Raw genomic sequence first — 14,738 nt, 5'->3', positions numbered from 1 at the left:
CGTGTTTCCACTGATTAGGCGTCCAAGATTTATGGTCCTGACCCATGTTTTCCGCTTCTTTGCGTTGGCTGTCGTCACTAATGGTTTCGGTACAGCAGCTCGTCCATTGATATGCGCTTCACGGCATTCTCGGCGGTCAGTGCGATAGATACGGTGTCTCGAAGACGGCTATTTGAGCTCTGCAGTCAGTTTAGCCGCTGTAGTTTTGCATTGTTTTGACACAATTTGTGGTGTCACCGCCAGACACCACACTTGCTAGGTGGTAGCCTTTAAATCGGCCGCGGTCCGTTAGTATCCATCGGACCCGCGTGTCGCCACTATCAGTGATTGCAGACCGAGCGCAGCCACACGGCAGGTCTAGTCTAGAGAGACTCCCTAGCACTCGCCCCAGGTGTACAGCCGACTTTGCTAGCGATGGTTCACTGTCTACATACGCTCTCATTTGCAGAGACGACAGTTTAGCATAGCCTTCAGCTACGTCATTTGCTACGACCTAGCAAGGCGCCATATTCAGTTACTTCAAGAATGTATTCTGAACAGATAATATTGTGAATCATGTACCGTCAAGAGCGACGTTCATCATTAATGGATTAAAGTTAAGTATCAAACTAATTACTTCCGCTTTATGAATTCTCATTCCTTGTCATGTTCCAGACCTCTCGCCAGTATAGTTCTTCCCTCCTCACGCCAGCCTGCGTGAGCTAAAACGCATGCATTTCGGCCTCCACTCGTAACACGCTGTTGGCTCTTCTGCCAACATAACACAATTCGTGTTAGCGTACGACGATCTCTCTCATTTAGTTTTGATTTGCACGCACTATTTCATTTGCACGATGATTTCTTTCCGTGTTTGGTGTAGGCTACCATGACTGTTAAAATAGCTGTTCTTCAGACATTAAGTTGGCTGTCTTGTTTACTGATGCTCCAGCTAATCGGGCCCTCAAAATCTGCCCTTTTTGGAACTCTCTTAGGTATTTCACTGCACTTCGACCTCGGCCTCTGAATGCAAATACGAAGCGTGCGCTGTTCGTAAACAACCTGCACTGATGCCTAGTCCGTACTGAACACGGCCAGTCCAGCGAGACACGTGTCTTACCTGCGTTGCTGACTGTCAGACACAACCATCCCATTGCTACCACTGTTCACATTATTTTGCCTATCCCCTGCATTTGATTACAACAGCGGTATGTGGGTGAGAGTTATCCTGTTGGGAAACACCCTAGGAATGCTGTTCATGAATGCCAGTGCATCAGGTCGAATCGCCAGTCAACGTAGGGGAAAGGTGCCTATTATGCGATAGTTCCCTAATTTGAGACACCCCAACTGTGCTCATGTGAGGGGTTGCACTCTGGTGGAAACTTTCTTAAACACGTCTATTGCGTACCAGACGACGACACAGCGAGTAGGAAGCCATAGTTGAGCCGGACACAGTATGTAGAGGTTGATACAAAATTTCTTGTATTTGGAGTTTATGCGACACCGGTGTTAAGACAATATTTCAACTTCAAGGTGAGTGGATATTACTGTACTCCTTTAGTGTTGTTATTTGTGACGGTATTACCTATAATTATTGACAATTAAGTTCATTTTCCAACGAACGTTGTTAGCAAGTGCGTGATTCTTTGTGTAAGATGGCGAAATTCCTAATATGCGATAGTTGTTGTTGTTGTGGTCTTTAGTCCTGAGACTGGTTTGATGCAGCTCTCCATGCTACTCTATCCTGTACAAGCTTCTTCATCTCCCAGTACCTACTGCAATCTACATCCTTCTGAATCTGCTTAGTGTATTCATCTCTTGGTCTCCCTCTACGATTTTTACCCTCCACGCTGTCCTCCAATAGTAAATTGGTGATCCCTTGGTGCCTCAGAACATGTCCTACCAACCGATCCCGTCTTCTGGTCAAGTTGTGCCACAAACTTCTCTTCTCCCCAATCCTATTCAATACTTCCTCATTAGTTATGTGATCTACCCATCTAATCTTCAGCATTCTTCTGTAGCACCACATTTCGAATGCTTCTATTCTCTTCTTGTCCAAACTATTTATCGTCCATGTTTCACTTCCATACATGGCTACACTCCATACAAATGCTTTCAGAAATGACTTCCTGACACTTAAATCTATACTCGATGTTAACAAATTTTTCTTCTTCAGAAAAGCTTTCCTTACCATTGCCAGTCTACATTTTATATCCTCTCTACTTCGACCATGATCAGTTATTTTGCTCCCCAAATAGCAAAACTCCTTTACTACTTTGTCTTATTTCCTAATCTAATTCCCTCAGCATCACATTAATTCGACTACATTCCATTATCTACGTTTTGCTTTTGTTGATGTTCATGTTATATCCTCCTTTCAAGACACTGTCCATTCCATTCAACTGCTCTTCCAAGTCCTTTGCTGTCTCTGACAGAATTACAATGTTATCAGCGAACCTCAAAGTTTTTATTTCTTCTCCATGGATTTTAATGCCTACTCCGAATGTTTCTTTTGTTTCCTTTACTGCTTGCTCAATATACAGATTGAACAACATCGAGGAGAGGCTACAACCCTGTCTCACCCCCTTCCCAACCACTGCTTCCCTTTCATACCCCTCGACCCTTATAACTGCCATCTGGTTTCTGTACAAATTGTAAATAGCCTTTCGCTCCCTTTATTTTACCCCTGCCACCTTTAGAATTTGAAAGAGAGTATTCCAGTCAACATTGTCAAAAGCTTTCTCTAAATCTACAAATGCTAGAAACCTAGGTTTGCCTTTCCTTAATCTTTCTTCTAAGATAAGTCGTAAGGTCAGTATTGCCTCACGTGTTCCAGTGTTTCTACGGAATCCAAACTGATCTTCCCGGAGGTTGGCTTCTACTAGTTTTTCCATTCGTCTGTAAAGAATTCGTGTTAGTATTTTGCAGCTGTGACTTATTAAATTGATAGTTCGGTAATTTTCACATCTGTCAACACCTGCTTTCTTTGGGATTGGAATTATTATATTCTTCTTGAAGTCTGAGGGTATTTCGCCTGTTTCATACATCTTGCTCACCAGATGGTAGAGTTTTGTCAGGACTGGCTCTCCCAAGGCCGTCAGTAGTTCCAATGGGATGTTGTCTACTCCGGGGGCCTTGTTTCGACTCAGGTCTTTCAGTGCTCTGTCAAACTCTTCATGCGATAGTATCGGGACCCGAATACGCGACAGTGTCGCACATTACGATACCTATCGAATATTGGGGGAACTCGTTCTCTCACGATTTGTTATGTAATTTACGCAATACTATCATGAAATAACAATATTTTATCATTTATTATAGTAAAATTTTGGCAACTGCGTTCATTTTAATTCGATTAGATTATCATTAATAGGGATTGCTGTGACTAGTCTTATGATCAGAAATTGGAAAGTTTTCTGGAACTTTCTTTCAAGGCAGTATTTTGCTCAGAAGTTGATTAATATTGCTCCTTATAAAAAATAATCTTACAAATAAAATCATAGAAGTTGAAGTCCTTTAAGAAGTATGTCTGATTATTGTATTTATTCTTTGTAGTTGGCTTTGGCACCTAATAGGAAAACGTGGGATAAAGACGCTATGGTTAGTGCCATTACATGTGTGAGATATGGCGAGATAGGGTGCTTAAAAGCCTCGAAAGTTTTTGCTGTACCAAAACGTAGTTTGGTAAGGTATGTGCAGGATAAAACTCGTACACCCGAGACGCTGGTTGGTGTTAATCTTGGCAGAAGGCTTGTTCTCTCATCTCAACTGGAAGATGAATTAGTGAAATACTGCCTTGCAATGGAAGAGCTGAAGCTAAGAACGCAGCTAGAAAGTTATCTGGGGAGAAGAGTGGAAAATCTTCAAATCGTAGACCTAAAGCAGAAGAATCGTCTAGTGACTCGGCATCCGATGTTCATCTTGATGACAGTGGGGATTCAGACAGCAGTGATGACGACGACGCAGAGTGTCTGTTCTGTACTGGACTCTTTTCTGAAGGCAAACACGGGGAGAAGTGGGCACAGTGCACCAAATGTTATCGCTGGGGTCACGAACATTGTGGTGTCACAGAAGACAATTTTGTTTGCCCCGGCTGTAGTAAATATAAACCTAAGTAGTGTGAAATGAGTGAAGGACAACAGAAATAAATGACCATGTAAAAATTGTATACTCATATGTCATTATTCTGTAATAAAATAATTAAAGTAAAATATTATTACTGTCTCATATTAGGAAACCTTGATCTCACTTCTACGAAATGCCTTGTTTGTGAAGATTTAATTACTACTCTGAAAGATTATTTATTATTGCAAATACGATCATTGTATGATAAAATTAAATAATGCAAGATATTATTACCATTATAAAAAATACAATTGCACTTACTTTTAGGTCTTTTAAATGGGGTTACAATAGTCTGTCTCATATTAGGCACCTTTCCTCTGCGGTTTTCTGTCAGGGTGCGTGCGATCACCACGACAGAGGTGCTGGTGTCATACTAAACCGCACCGCAGACCGTAGCTCCAGGTGTAGGCCCAGTGTGTCTAGCACGCAGACACGTTGGTTGCAGGCCTTCAGCTCACCTCCTACTAACACACAGCCATCTCTGGCACCGAGGCAGAACCAGCTGTCACAGAAAACCACAACGGATCTCCGCCCTGCCCTCCAATGAGCTTGACGTCAATGGAGTCGCAGATGGCGGCGTTTTGGGGGTCAATCGAATCCATGCTACAGGGCGTCTGACTCGGAGCACTCCTTGGAGTAACCGATTTGTCACAGTCGGTTATGTCACACTGATGCCAACTGCTACGGCACAACGCGTCAAAGTCATACGCCGAACACGACGGTCTTCCCTCTCGGCAGTGCCTCGTGGCCGTCCGGAGCACAGCCTTCTTGCTCCTGTACACTCTCGTGACTTCTGCTGCCACCAAACATGTAAAGCGGATACATTCCTGGCAAGTCTTCGCAGAAGGGACATCCAGCCTCTAGTAGCCCTATTACATGACCTCGTTCAAACTCTGTGTGAGGTGAAACTTTCTGGCAGATTAAAACTGTATGCAGGGCCGAGACTCGAACTCGGGACCTTTGCCTTTCGAGGGCAAGTGCTCTACCAACTGAGCTACCCAAGCACGACTAATGCCCCCTCCTCACAGCTTTACTTCTGCCAGTACCCCGTCTGCTACCTTCCAACCTTTACAGAAGCTCTCCTGCGAACTGCGAACCTTGCAGAACTAGCACTCCTGAAAGAAAGGATATTGCGGAGACATGGCTTAGCCACAGCCTGGGGGATGTTTCTAGAATGAAATTTTCACTCTACAGCGGAGTCTGCGCTGGTATGAAACTTCCTGGCAGATTAAAACTGTGTGCCGGACCGAGACTCGACCTCGGGACCTTTGCCTTTCGCGGCCAAGTGCTCTACCGCTTTTTTTTTTTTTTTTTTTTTTTCGTAATGAACCGCTGCCGGAGCAGGACGACGGGTAGGGCAGGGGTCGACACCCGAAGCCTGGCCATCCCGCCGCCACGCCCAAGCAACGTGTTCGAGTTCGAGGATCGAAGGATCAGGAAGAGGATGGAGTGGGTTTGTCGATGTTGTTCGTTTTATTTATTTATTTATTTAATTTTTATAACATTTTTTTTTGTATTATAGATTTATTTTTGTTTCATTACAAAGAAAGATCCTACAGCTGCCGTAGCCGAGCGTCCGAGTCGTCTTCTCGTCTGTTGGGAGGGGTTCCCCCCTATTCCGTCCGTAGAGGATCAATATGCTCCAGGATTCTTCTTCATTTTCAGCGTCTCATACCCGGAACGCCCCAGTGAGCAGGAGGATCCGCAAATAATGAACCTAAATAATTTGCGAAACGAGTTCTGTACTTCGGGTGGCGGTTGAAAGCTGCATGTGTCGTCATCAATAGGGACCAAAAGTCGAGTGTGCCTTTGGGAGCATCGCAAAATATGTAGTAAACGGCCATGCCTTTTAGCCAGTTAACGGCGTTCGTTCTGGTTGATGGAAAGTATACGACGTCGGGGCGCAATACGTCATCAGGGGAGATAGACTCCGGCAATCGCCGCAAGAGTAATGCCAGCATGCGCTGCGTCAGTAGCCAGCACTCGCTGGTCGCGGCACACGTCAGCCGGTGTGCATCCGAGTCAGCGACTGAGCATGTCGGACACAAGGGGTCGTCCGTCAGATGTATGGAATGTAACCTCTGACGAGTAGCGAACTTCCCATTTACAACTACGTACCACAATGAACGCACCGTCGTAGGTAGAAAAGGCGTGTGTACCGCTCGCCACACCGTGTTCCAGGCAACTTCAGGGTGTCTGTGGGTGACCGTATTTACAGGTTGCCGCAGCTGATAGAGGCGATAATAGTCTTTTGTGCTGGGCTTCCGTGTCGTCGGAAGTTCTGAACGTAAGTAGCTGAAGTCAATAAAGAAGTCTCTGATGTGGGTGAGTGCCGGTGAAATGTGTCCTACAGAAACCGGGGGATGCAGAGAGTGTGGTGCCGCTTCCGCTATCAGGGTGCCCGTCAGAGTGGCGTGGGCAGAGGTCCACGTGCGACGCATAGTGTTGAGATAAAGCGATCGCGCACGGTTATATACGTGAATCAAACCGATACCGCCCGCCCGCTGCGGCAGTGTCAGGGTGGCGTATCGGACTTTAAAAACCAGACCGGTGCTTACGAAATGTCCATATGCTGCTTGAAATCTGTCGGCCATCGTAGCTGTCAAGGGAAGGATATGCGCAAAATAGTTCAGTTTTGAGACAAGATAGGTGTTGACATAACGTGTTCTGAGGAGCATATCCAAGCGACGCAGTTTGTTGTCCTGCAGCAGAGCACGTGTCTGGTGTAGGAGCCGGCGGTACGTAGCCGCCGCCGTGCGGCGGACATTGCTATAGAATTGCACTCCTAAACACTTGAGTACGGGCACCTTGTCAAAGGGCACCGCCGTTGTGTGGGAAATCCCCCCTCCGACATCCATGTATTTTGTCTTCTTCACGTTGATGACGCTCCCAGCGACCGTCCCGTACTGGCGTAGCCACTGTAGTGCCATATGCATTTCATCCTCTGATCTGGCCAGGAACACCACGTCATCGGCGAATGCACCACAACAAAAGGTCACGTCCCGCAAGGAGATACCAGTTAATCGCTGCCGTAGACCATGTAAAGCTGGTTCAAGTGCTGCAGCAAATAATATGCCCGACAGGGGGCACCCTTGTCGCACTGACCGTCCAACAACAATGTGACCAGACTGATAATCGTTGACCATCATGCGGGAGCGCGCTCCGTGGACCAGTCGAAGGACCACCTGTGCAGACTCCGTAGAGAGGCCCATGTGGTGCAAAACTGCGCGTAAGAAGCCGTGATCGACGCGGTCGAATGCGTGGTCAAAATCTACGGCGACAAGGGCGCCTCGTATTTTGCAGGCCGCCGTCAAAGCAATTACGTCGCGGTATGCTCCTAACGCCGTATGAATGTTGCTGACACCACCTAAACATGTCTGATCGGTGTGGATGGCTTTCCCGATAGCGGTGTGGAGACGCGCGCGGAGGATACGGGCAAAGATCTTGTAGTCGTTGTTGAGGAGTGTGAGTGGGCGAAAATCCTGCCACCTACAACCACCATTCGGTTTCGGAACTGGGAGCAAGATGCCTTCTGTGAATTCTGTGGGGACAGTGAAATCAGGGCGGATCAGGTCTTGAAACATTTGGAGCCACTTGTCACCCATAAGGTGGTAAAAAGTGCGGTAGAATTCCAGGGGTAAACCGTCCGGTCCAGGCGACTTGTTCGGTGCTCCGCGTGCCAAGGCCGATGTCAGCTCGTCGGGTGTAATGGGCAACAGCAGACTATCATCGGGTGCCACGTCCCGAGGTGCGGGAAAATCGTGCAACAGCCCGTCATAATCACGTACATTTCGCGGATCTTCCATGTACAAGGTCCCATAGTGTCTGGCGAACGTGTGCGCGATGTCCGTTTGTGTCACTGCGCGCCCGCCGTCCTCCGTGTTTACCGCCGTAATGAGCTGACGTTTGCGGTGGCGCCTTTCGCGCACAATGTGATACATTGACGCTGTTTCGTTGGGGATACAGTCTTGCACTCGCGCACGGATGCGGACACCGTCTAGCTGCTCTGTCCTGATGCGAAGTAGACGAGCTTTGATGCGTTGTACGGACATCTGACGTTCGGGAGACGGCGGTTGCGTCGCCAGCTCACGTAACGCTGTATAGTAAAATTCCGATGTCGCCCTTTGCCAGTTCGATCTGTCACGCCCGTAGGCCATCAAGGTCTTTCGGAGGGCAGGTTTGACACATCCCAGCCACCACAGCAACGTGGAAGCATACATAGGCAGGCGCCTGATACATCGACGCCACGTGTCAGTGACTGCTCGCCGACACGCTTCCTCGCGAAGGAGGGAGACGTTCAGCGTCCACGGGCCCCTGCTGCGTCTTGTGAGTTGTCGGGGCAAGGTGACAGTGCAGATGTACGCGAGATGGTCCGTGAAGGCCGTCGGCCAGAGTTCTGCATCACGGGTTGCTGTGCGGAGGGCACGCGAGACGTATATCCGGTCCAGACGACTGGTAGAATGGCTGGTAAAGTGCGTATATCCACTCTGGGTCCCATGATGCAAGAGCCATGTGTCGTGGAGCGCGAGGTCACGTATCAATGCTTGTAGAGCGGGGCATGGGACGTAATGCGGTATCTGGTCCTCGGGTCGCAGAACACTGTTAAAATCGCCGCCCACTATGTAATGGTCCATATTTCCTTGCAAAAGTGGGGCCAACTCCTCCGAATAGAAGACATGCCTGTCACCGCGGTGCGAATTACCGGAGGGAGCGTAGACGTTAATGAGGCGCACTGCGCCAAGTGTGAGTGCGATGCCTCGCCCGTTCGGCAAGTACGTCGCGTCCGTCGCGTCTATGCCATCTCGGAGAAGGATGGCCGTTCCTCCTGCGCCATCACCTACGGGTAAGCTGTACGTGGTGTAGCCATATAGGTCTAAACACAGCTCGGGACGGACCTCCTGGAGAAGGGCAATGTCCAAGTCTGCCGCTCTGATCATGTCGTGTAACATGCGGGTCTTGACAGTGGAGTGGACACCATTTACGTTGACTGTTCCCACACGGTATGACTGAGACATATCAAGTGGCGGAGGCAGTGTGTCGGTGCAATCCCACAGTGAGTTCACACACCACACACCACACAGCCATCCACCTGCATGCTGTGCATTACTGTGCCGTAGAAGTCCCTGACTGGCAGAGCCCTCCGGGCTCATTGTCAGCCATGGGCTCTGGTGGAGATATCGATGTTTGCTGTGCATCATCTGCCTCCATATCGTCTGCCCAATCACCAAGAGACGATTGTGATGTCATTGGGGGCTGGACGCTTTCACAGGAGCCCACATTTTGGGAGTCGACGTAGGGCGCCTCGTTTTCTGGGCCACCAGATTTAGGAGAGTGTTCCTTGTCTTCAGGCACCTTCTGGTGAATGATGCCACTGGAGTCCGTTGCAATTGTGGGCGGGTCAACGAAGTCGATGTCTTCCGCCGGCTTCACATTCCTGTCCTGTTCGTCAGCTGACAATCGCCTCTTCTTGTGTCGCTTGGGTGATTTTTGCTTTCGGGTCCGAGATTCGACATCCACTGGAGGGCGGGGCTCGACACAGTCTCGGTCGGTAGGAACCCCTGTGTCTGATCCCGACAGTGACGGTGGCTGGGTGTCCACGACGCTGCGGTGGGCGGAGGCTGTAGGAACCTCTGCACCGTCGGGCTGCGGCGTCGTCGACGGCGCTGACTCTCCAACGGAGCTGGCAGCGGCTTGAGGAGGTAGCAGGTTTTGATCATCCGTCACATCATGTCGTGCCGCCTCCACATATGTTAGCGGGAGAGAGGTCATAGTGGATCGTTGGGGAAGTTCATTGCGGGGCACCTGAACGAGGCGGCGCTGCAGACTCAGTTCTAACATGGCCCTCCTAGCCGCAGCCCGAGCAGGTCCTCGGTTGTCCATCATATATAACAATTGCGCGGCAGCCACCAACGAAAACATACGATGGAACGTGCTTCTTAAGTTCTATGCGCACTTGTCGTACCCCGTTAAGGACAGAGTACGTTTCGAATGTGTTCCAGTTCTCCTCTGTGTGGCTCAGAACTGTGCCGTATGGCCGCAGCGCATCAACGACTAGGTTGGCAGGGACTTCGAACGGTAGTTCAAAGATGCGCACGGTACGCACCCCCAGACCAGCATGGTCAACTCCTACCACGCTCACGTTACCGTCTGCGTGACAGAAGCGAAAGCCGTTTGCAGATCGTTGGAGTAATCTGTCGCAGGCCGCTTCGTCAATCAGTTTGAGGTACACTGTGCTGGTTACAATATACAGATGAATTCCTATCAGTTCTTGTGGTTCGATGTGCATGATGTCTCGTAGAAACCGTTCAATTTCATGGGCCTTCGGTCTCGTGTACGATGCGTTGAACGTTAGTTTGATTGTAGCTTTTCGATATGAGAACGCCATGTCGGGTCGGTACAGGTACTATACGGCAAGACAACGACGCGACCGCGCGCTAGCGGGTAAACAACAACACCTGCGGAGCACTGCCCGGCGCGCCGAGCCCGTCCGCACGGTAACACGGCTGAAAGCCGACTGCCACTGAGTTACCGAAGCACGACTCACGCCCGGTCCTCACAGCTTTACTTCTGCCAGTACCTCGTCTCCTACCTTCCAAACTTTACAGAAGCTCTGTTGCGAACCTTGCAGAACTACCACTCCTGAAAGAAAGAATAATGCGGAGACAGGGCTTAGCCACAGAACGGGGGATGTTTCTAGAATGAAATTTTCACTCTACAGCGGAGTGCTAGTTCTGCAAGGTTCGCAGCAGAGCTTCCGTAAAGGTTGGAAGGTAGGAGACGAGGTACTGGCAGAAGTAAAGCTGTGAGGACAGGGCGTGAGTCGTGCTTGGGTGGCTCAGTTGGTAGAGCACTTGCCCGCGAAAGGCAAAGGTCCCGAGTTCGAGTGTCGGTCCGGCACACAGTTTTAATCTGCCAGGAAGTTTCATACCAGCGTACACTCCGCTGTAGAGTGAAAATTTCATTCTGCGTGAGGTCTTTGTCACCTGTAAAGCAGTTTTGACTAACACTGACTGACCACGTCCAATCTCAAAGGTAACTAACGCTCTCGAGCGGTACAGGATGTATGTAAACCGAACCTGATTTGTACCTGCTACCGCCACTCTTACGCCACTGGTGTAAAATCTGAAACACGTCATATTTCAATCGCAAAACGCGCCTACCAACTTTCGTTTATGTCTCACAACTCTTTCTTGGTGCTCCGTTTTTTCTATAAGTGGTTGTCGAAAATGATGGATGGCACGAAAAAAATATTCTAGATTAAAAGTTAATATTAGTAAAAGGAACACCTGCCTGTACTAAAACACCTTCGAGCTGCACCTCCAGGTGCGGGGTCTCCTATGTACCCGGTGATCAGTTTGTTGTTGTGGTCTTCAGTCCTGAGACTGGTTTGATGCAGCTCTCCATGCTACTCTATCCTGTGCAAGCTTCTTCATCTCCCAGTAACTACTACTGCAGCCTTTTTTTTTTTTTTTAGTCATCAGTCAACAGACTGGTTTGATGCGGCCCCCCACGAATTCCTTGCCTGTGCTAACCTCTTCATCACAGAGTAGCACTTGCAACCTACGTCCTCAATTATTTGCTTGACGTATTCCAATCTCTGTCTTTACAGTTTTTGCCCTCTACAGCTCCCTCTAGTAGCATGGAAGTCATTCCCTCATGTCTTAGCAGATGTCCTATCATCCTGTCCCTTCTCCTTATCAGTGTTTCCCATATATTCCTTTCCTCTCCGATTCTGCGTAGAACCTCCTCATTCCTTACCTTATCAGTCCACCTAATTTTCAACATTCGTCTATAGCACCACATCTCAAATGCTTCGATTCTCTTCCGTTCCGGTTTTCCCACAGTCCATGTTTCACTACCATACAATGCTGTACTCCAGACGTACATCCTCAGAAATTTCTTCCTCAAATTAAGGCCGGTATTTGATATTAGTAGACTTCTCTTGGCCAGAAATGCCTTTTTTGCCATAGCGAGTCTGCTTTTGATGTCCTCCTTGCTCCGTCCGTCATTGGTTATTTTACTGCCTAGGTAGCAGAATTCCTTAACTTCATTGACTTCGTGCCAATCAATCTTGATGTTAAGTTTCTCGCTGTTCTCATTCCTACTACTTCTCATTACCTTCGTCATTCTCCGATTTACTCTCAAACCATACTGTGTGCTCATTAGACTGTTCATTCTGTTCAGCAGATCATTTAATTCTTCTTCACTTTCACTCAGGACAGCAATGTCATCAGCGAATCGTATCATTGGTATCCTTTCACCTTGTATTTTAATTCCACTCCTGAACCTTTCTTTTATTTCCATCATTGCTCCCTCGATGTACAGATTGAAGAGTAGGGGCGAAAGGCTACAGCCTTGTCTTACACCCTTCTTAATACGAGCACTTCGTTCTTTATCGTCCACTCTTATTATTCCCTCTTGGTTGTTGTACATATTGTATATGACCCGTCTCTCCCTATAGCTTACCCCTGCTTTTTTCAGAATCCCGAACAGCTTGCACCATTTTATATTGTCGAACGCTTTTTCCAGGTCGACAAATCCTATGAAAGTGTCTTGATTTTTCTTTAGCCTTGCTTCCATTAGTAGCCGTAACGTCAGAATTGCCTCTCTCGTCCGTTTACTTTTCCTAAAGCCAAACTGATCTTCACCTAGCGCATTCTCAATTTTCGTTTGCATTCTTCTGTATATTACTCTTGTAAGCAGCTTCGATGCATGAGCTGTTAAGCTGATTGTGCGATAATTCTCGCACTTGTCAGCTCTTGCCGTCTTCGGAATTGTGTGGATGATGCTTTTCCGAAAGTCAGATGGTATGTCGCCAGACTCATATATTCTGCCCACCAACGTGAATGCCGGCCGAAGTGGCCGTGCGGTTAAAGGCGCTGCAGTCTGGAACCGCAAGACCGCTACGGTCGCAGGTTCGAATCCTGCCTCGGGCATGGATGTTTGTGATGTCCTTAGGTTAGTTAGGTTTAACTAGTTCTAAGTTCTAGGGGACTAATGACCTCAGCAGTTGAGTCCCATAGTGCTCAGAGCCATTTGAACCAACGTGAATAGTCGTTTTGTTGCCACTTCCCCCAATGATTTTAGAAATTCTGATGGAATGTTATCTGTCCCTTCTGCCTTATTTGACCGTAAGTCCTCCAAAGCTATTTTAAATTCCGATTCTAATACTGGATCCCCTATCTATTCTAAATCGACTCCTCTTTCTTCTTCTATCACATCAGACAAATCTTCACCCTCACAGAGGCTTTCAATGTATTCTTTCCACCTATCTGCTCTCTCCTCTGCATTTAACAGTGGAATTCCCGTTGCACTCTTAATGTTACCACCGTTGATTTTAATGTTACCAAAGGTTGATTTGACTTTCCTGTATGCTGAGTCTGTTCTTCCGACATCTTTTTCGATGTCTTCACATTTTTCCTGCAGCCATTTCGTCTTAGCTTCCCTGCACTTCCTATTTATTTCATTCCTCAGCGACTTGTATTTTTGTATTCCTGATTTTCCCGGAACATGTTTGTACTTCCTCCTTTCATCAATCAACTAAAGTATTTCTTCTGTTACCCATGGCTTCTTCGCAGCTACCTCCTTTGTACCTATGTTTTCCTTCCCAACTTCTGTGATGGCCCTTTTTAGAGATGTCCATTCCTCTTCAACTGTACTGCCTACTGCGCTATTCCTTATTGCTGTATCTATAGCGTCAGAGAACTTCAAACGTATCTCGTCATTCCTTAGTACTTCCGTATCCCACTTCTTTGCGTATTGATTCTTCCTGACTAATGTCTTGAACTTCAGCCTACTCTTCATCACTACTATATTGTGATCTGAGTCTATATCTGCTCCTGGCTACGCCTTACAATCCAGTATCTGATTTCGGAATCTCTGTCTGACCATGATGTAATCTAATTGAAATCATCCCGTATCTCCCAGCCTTTTCCAAGTATACCTCCTCCTCTTGTGATTCTTGAACAGGGTATTCGCTATTACTAGCTAAAACTTGAAACTTGTTACAGGACTCAATTAGTCTTTCTCCTCTTTCATTCCTTGTCCCAAGGTCATATTCTCCTGTAACCTTTTCTTCTACTCCTTCCCCTACAACTGCATTCCAGTCGCCCATTATTAGATTTTCGTCCCCCTTTACATACTGCATTACCCTTTCAATATCCTCATACACTTTCTCTATCTGTTCATCTTCAGCTTGCGACGTCGGCGTGTGTACCTGAACTATCGTTGTCGGTGTTGGTCTGCTGCCGATTCTGATTATAACAACCCGATCACTGAACTGTTCACAGTAACACACACCCTGCCCTACCTTCCTATTCATAACGAATCCTACACCTGTTATACCATTTTCTGCTGCTGTTGATATTACCCGATACTCATCTGACCAGAAATCCTTGTCTTCCTTCCACTTCACTTCACTGACACCTACTATATCTAGATTGAGCCTTTGCATTTCCCTTTTCAGATTTTCTAGTTTCCCTACCACGTTCAAGCTTCTGACATTCCACGCCCCGACTCGTAGAACGTTATCCTTTCGTTGATTATTCAATCTTTTTCTCATGGTAACCTCCCCCTTGCAGTCCCCTCCCGGAGATCCGAATGGGGGGCTATTCCGGAATCTTTTGCCAATGGAGAGA

At 47.6% G+C, this 14,738-nt stretch overlaps 1 protein-coding gene and 1 non-coding gene across 2 annotated transcripts in view; both read right to left on the bottom strand.

Moving 5' to 3' along the window:
* Window positions 1-5,031: 5,031 nt before the first annotated feature.
* On the bottom strand, window positions 5,032-5,106 carry Trnas-cga (transfer RNA serine (anticodon CGA)). The gene has a single exon. It is a non-coding gene; the product is annotated as a tRNA-Ser (tRNA).
* A 4,098-nt stretch (window positions 5,107-9,204) lies between these two features.
* The window catches only part of LOC126424556 (uncharacterized), a 123,856-nt gene continuing 118,322 nt past the window's right edge, over window positions 9,205-14,738 (bottom strand). The window contains exon 3 of the mRNA XM_050087303.1: window positions 9,205-9,791. Coding sequence (XP_049943260.1) covers window positions 9,205-9,791 — 587 coding nt within the window. The remainder of the gene's footprint in view (window positions 9,792-14,738) is intronic.

Source organism: Schistocerca serialis, chromosome 10 (assembly GCF_023864345.2).
Source record: "Schistocerca serialis cubense isolate TAMUIC-IGC-003099 chromosome 10, iqSchSeri2.2, whole genome shotgun sequence".
In the NCBI taxonomy this organism is placed as follows: Eukaryota; Metazoa; Arthropoda; class Insecta; order Orthoptera; family Acrididae; genus Schistocerca; species Schistocerca serialis.
This window is presented reverse-complemented; position numbering and strand designations above follow the sequence as displayed.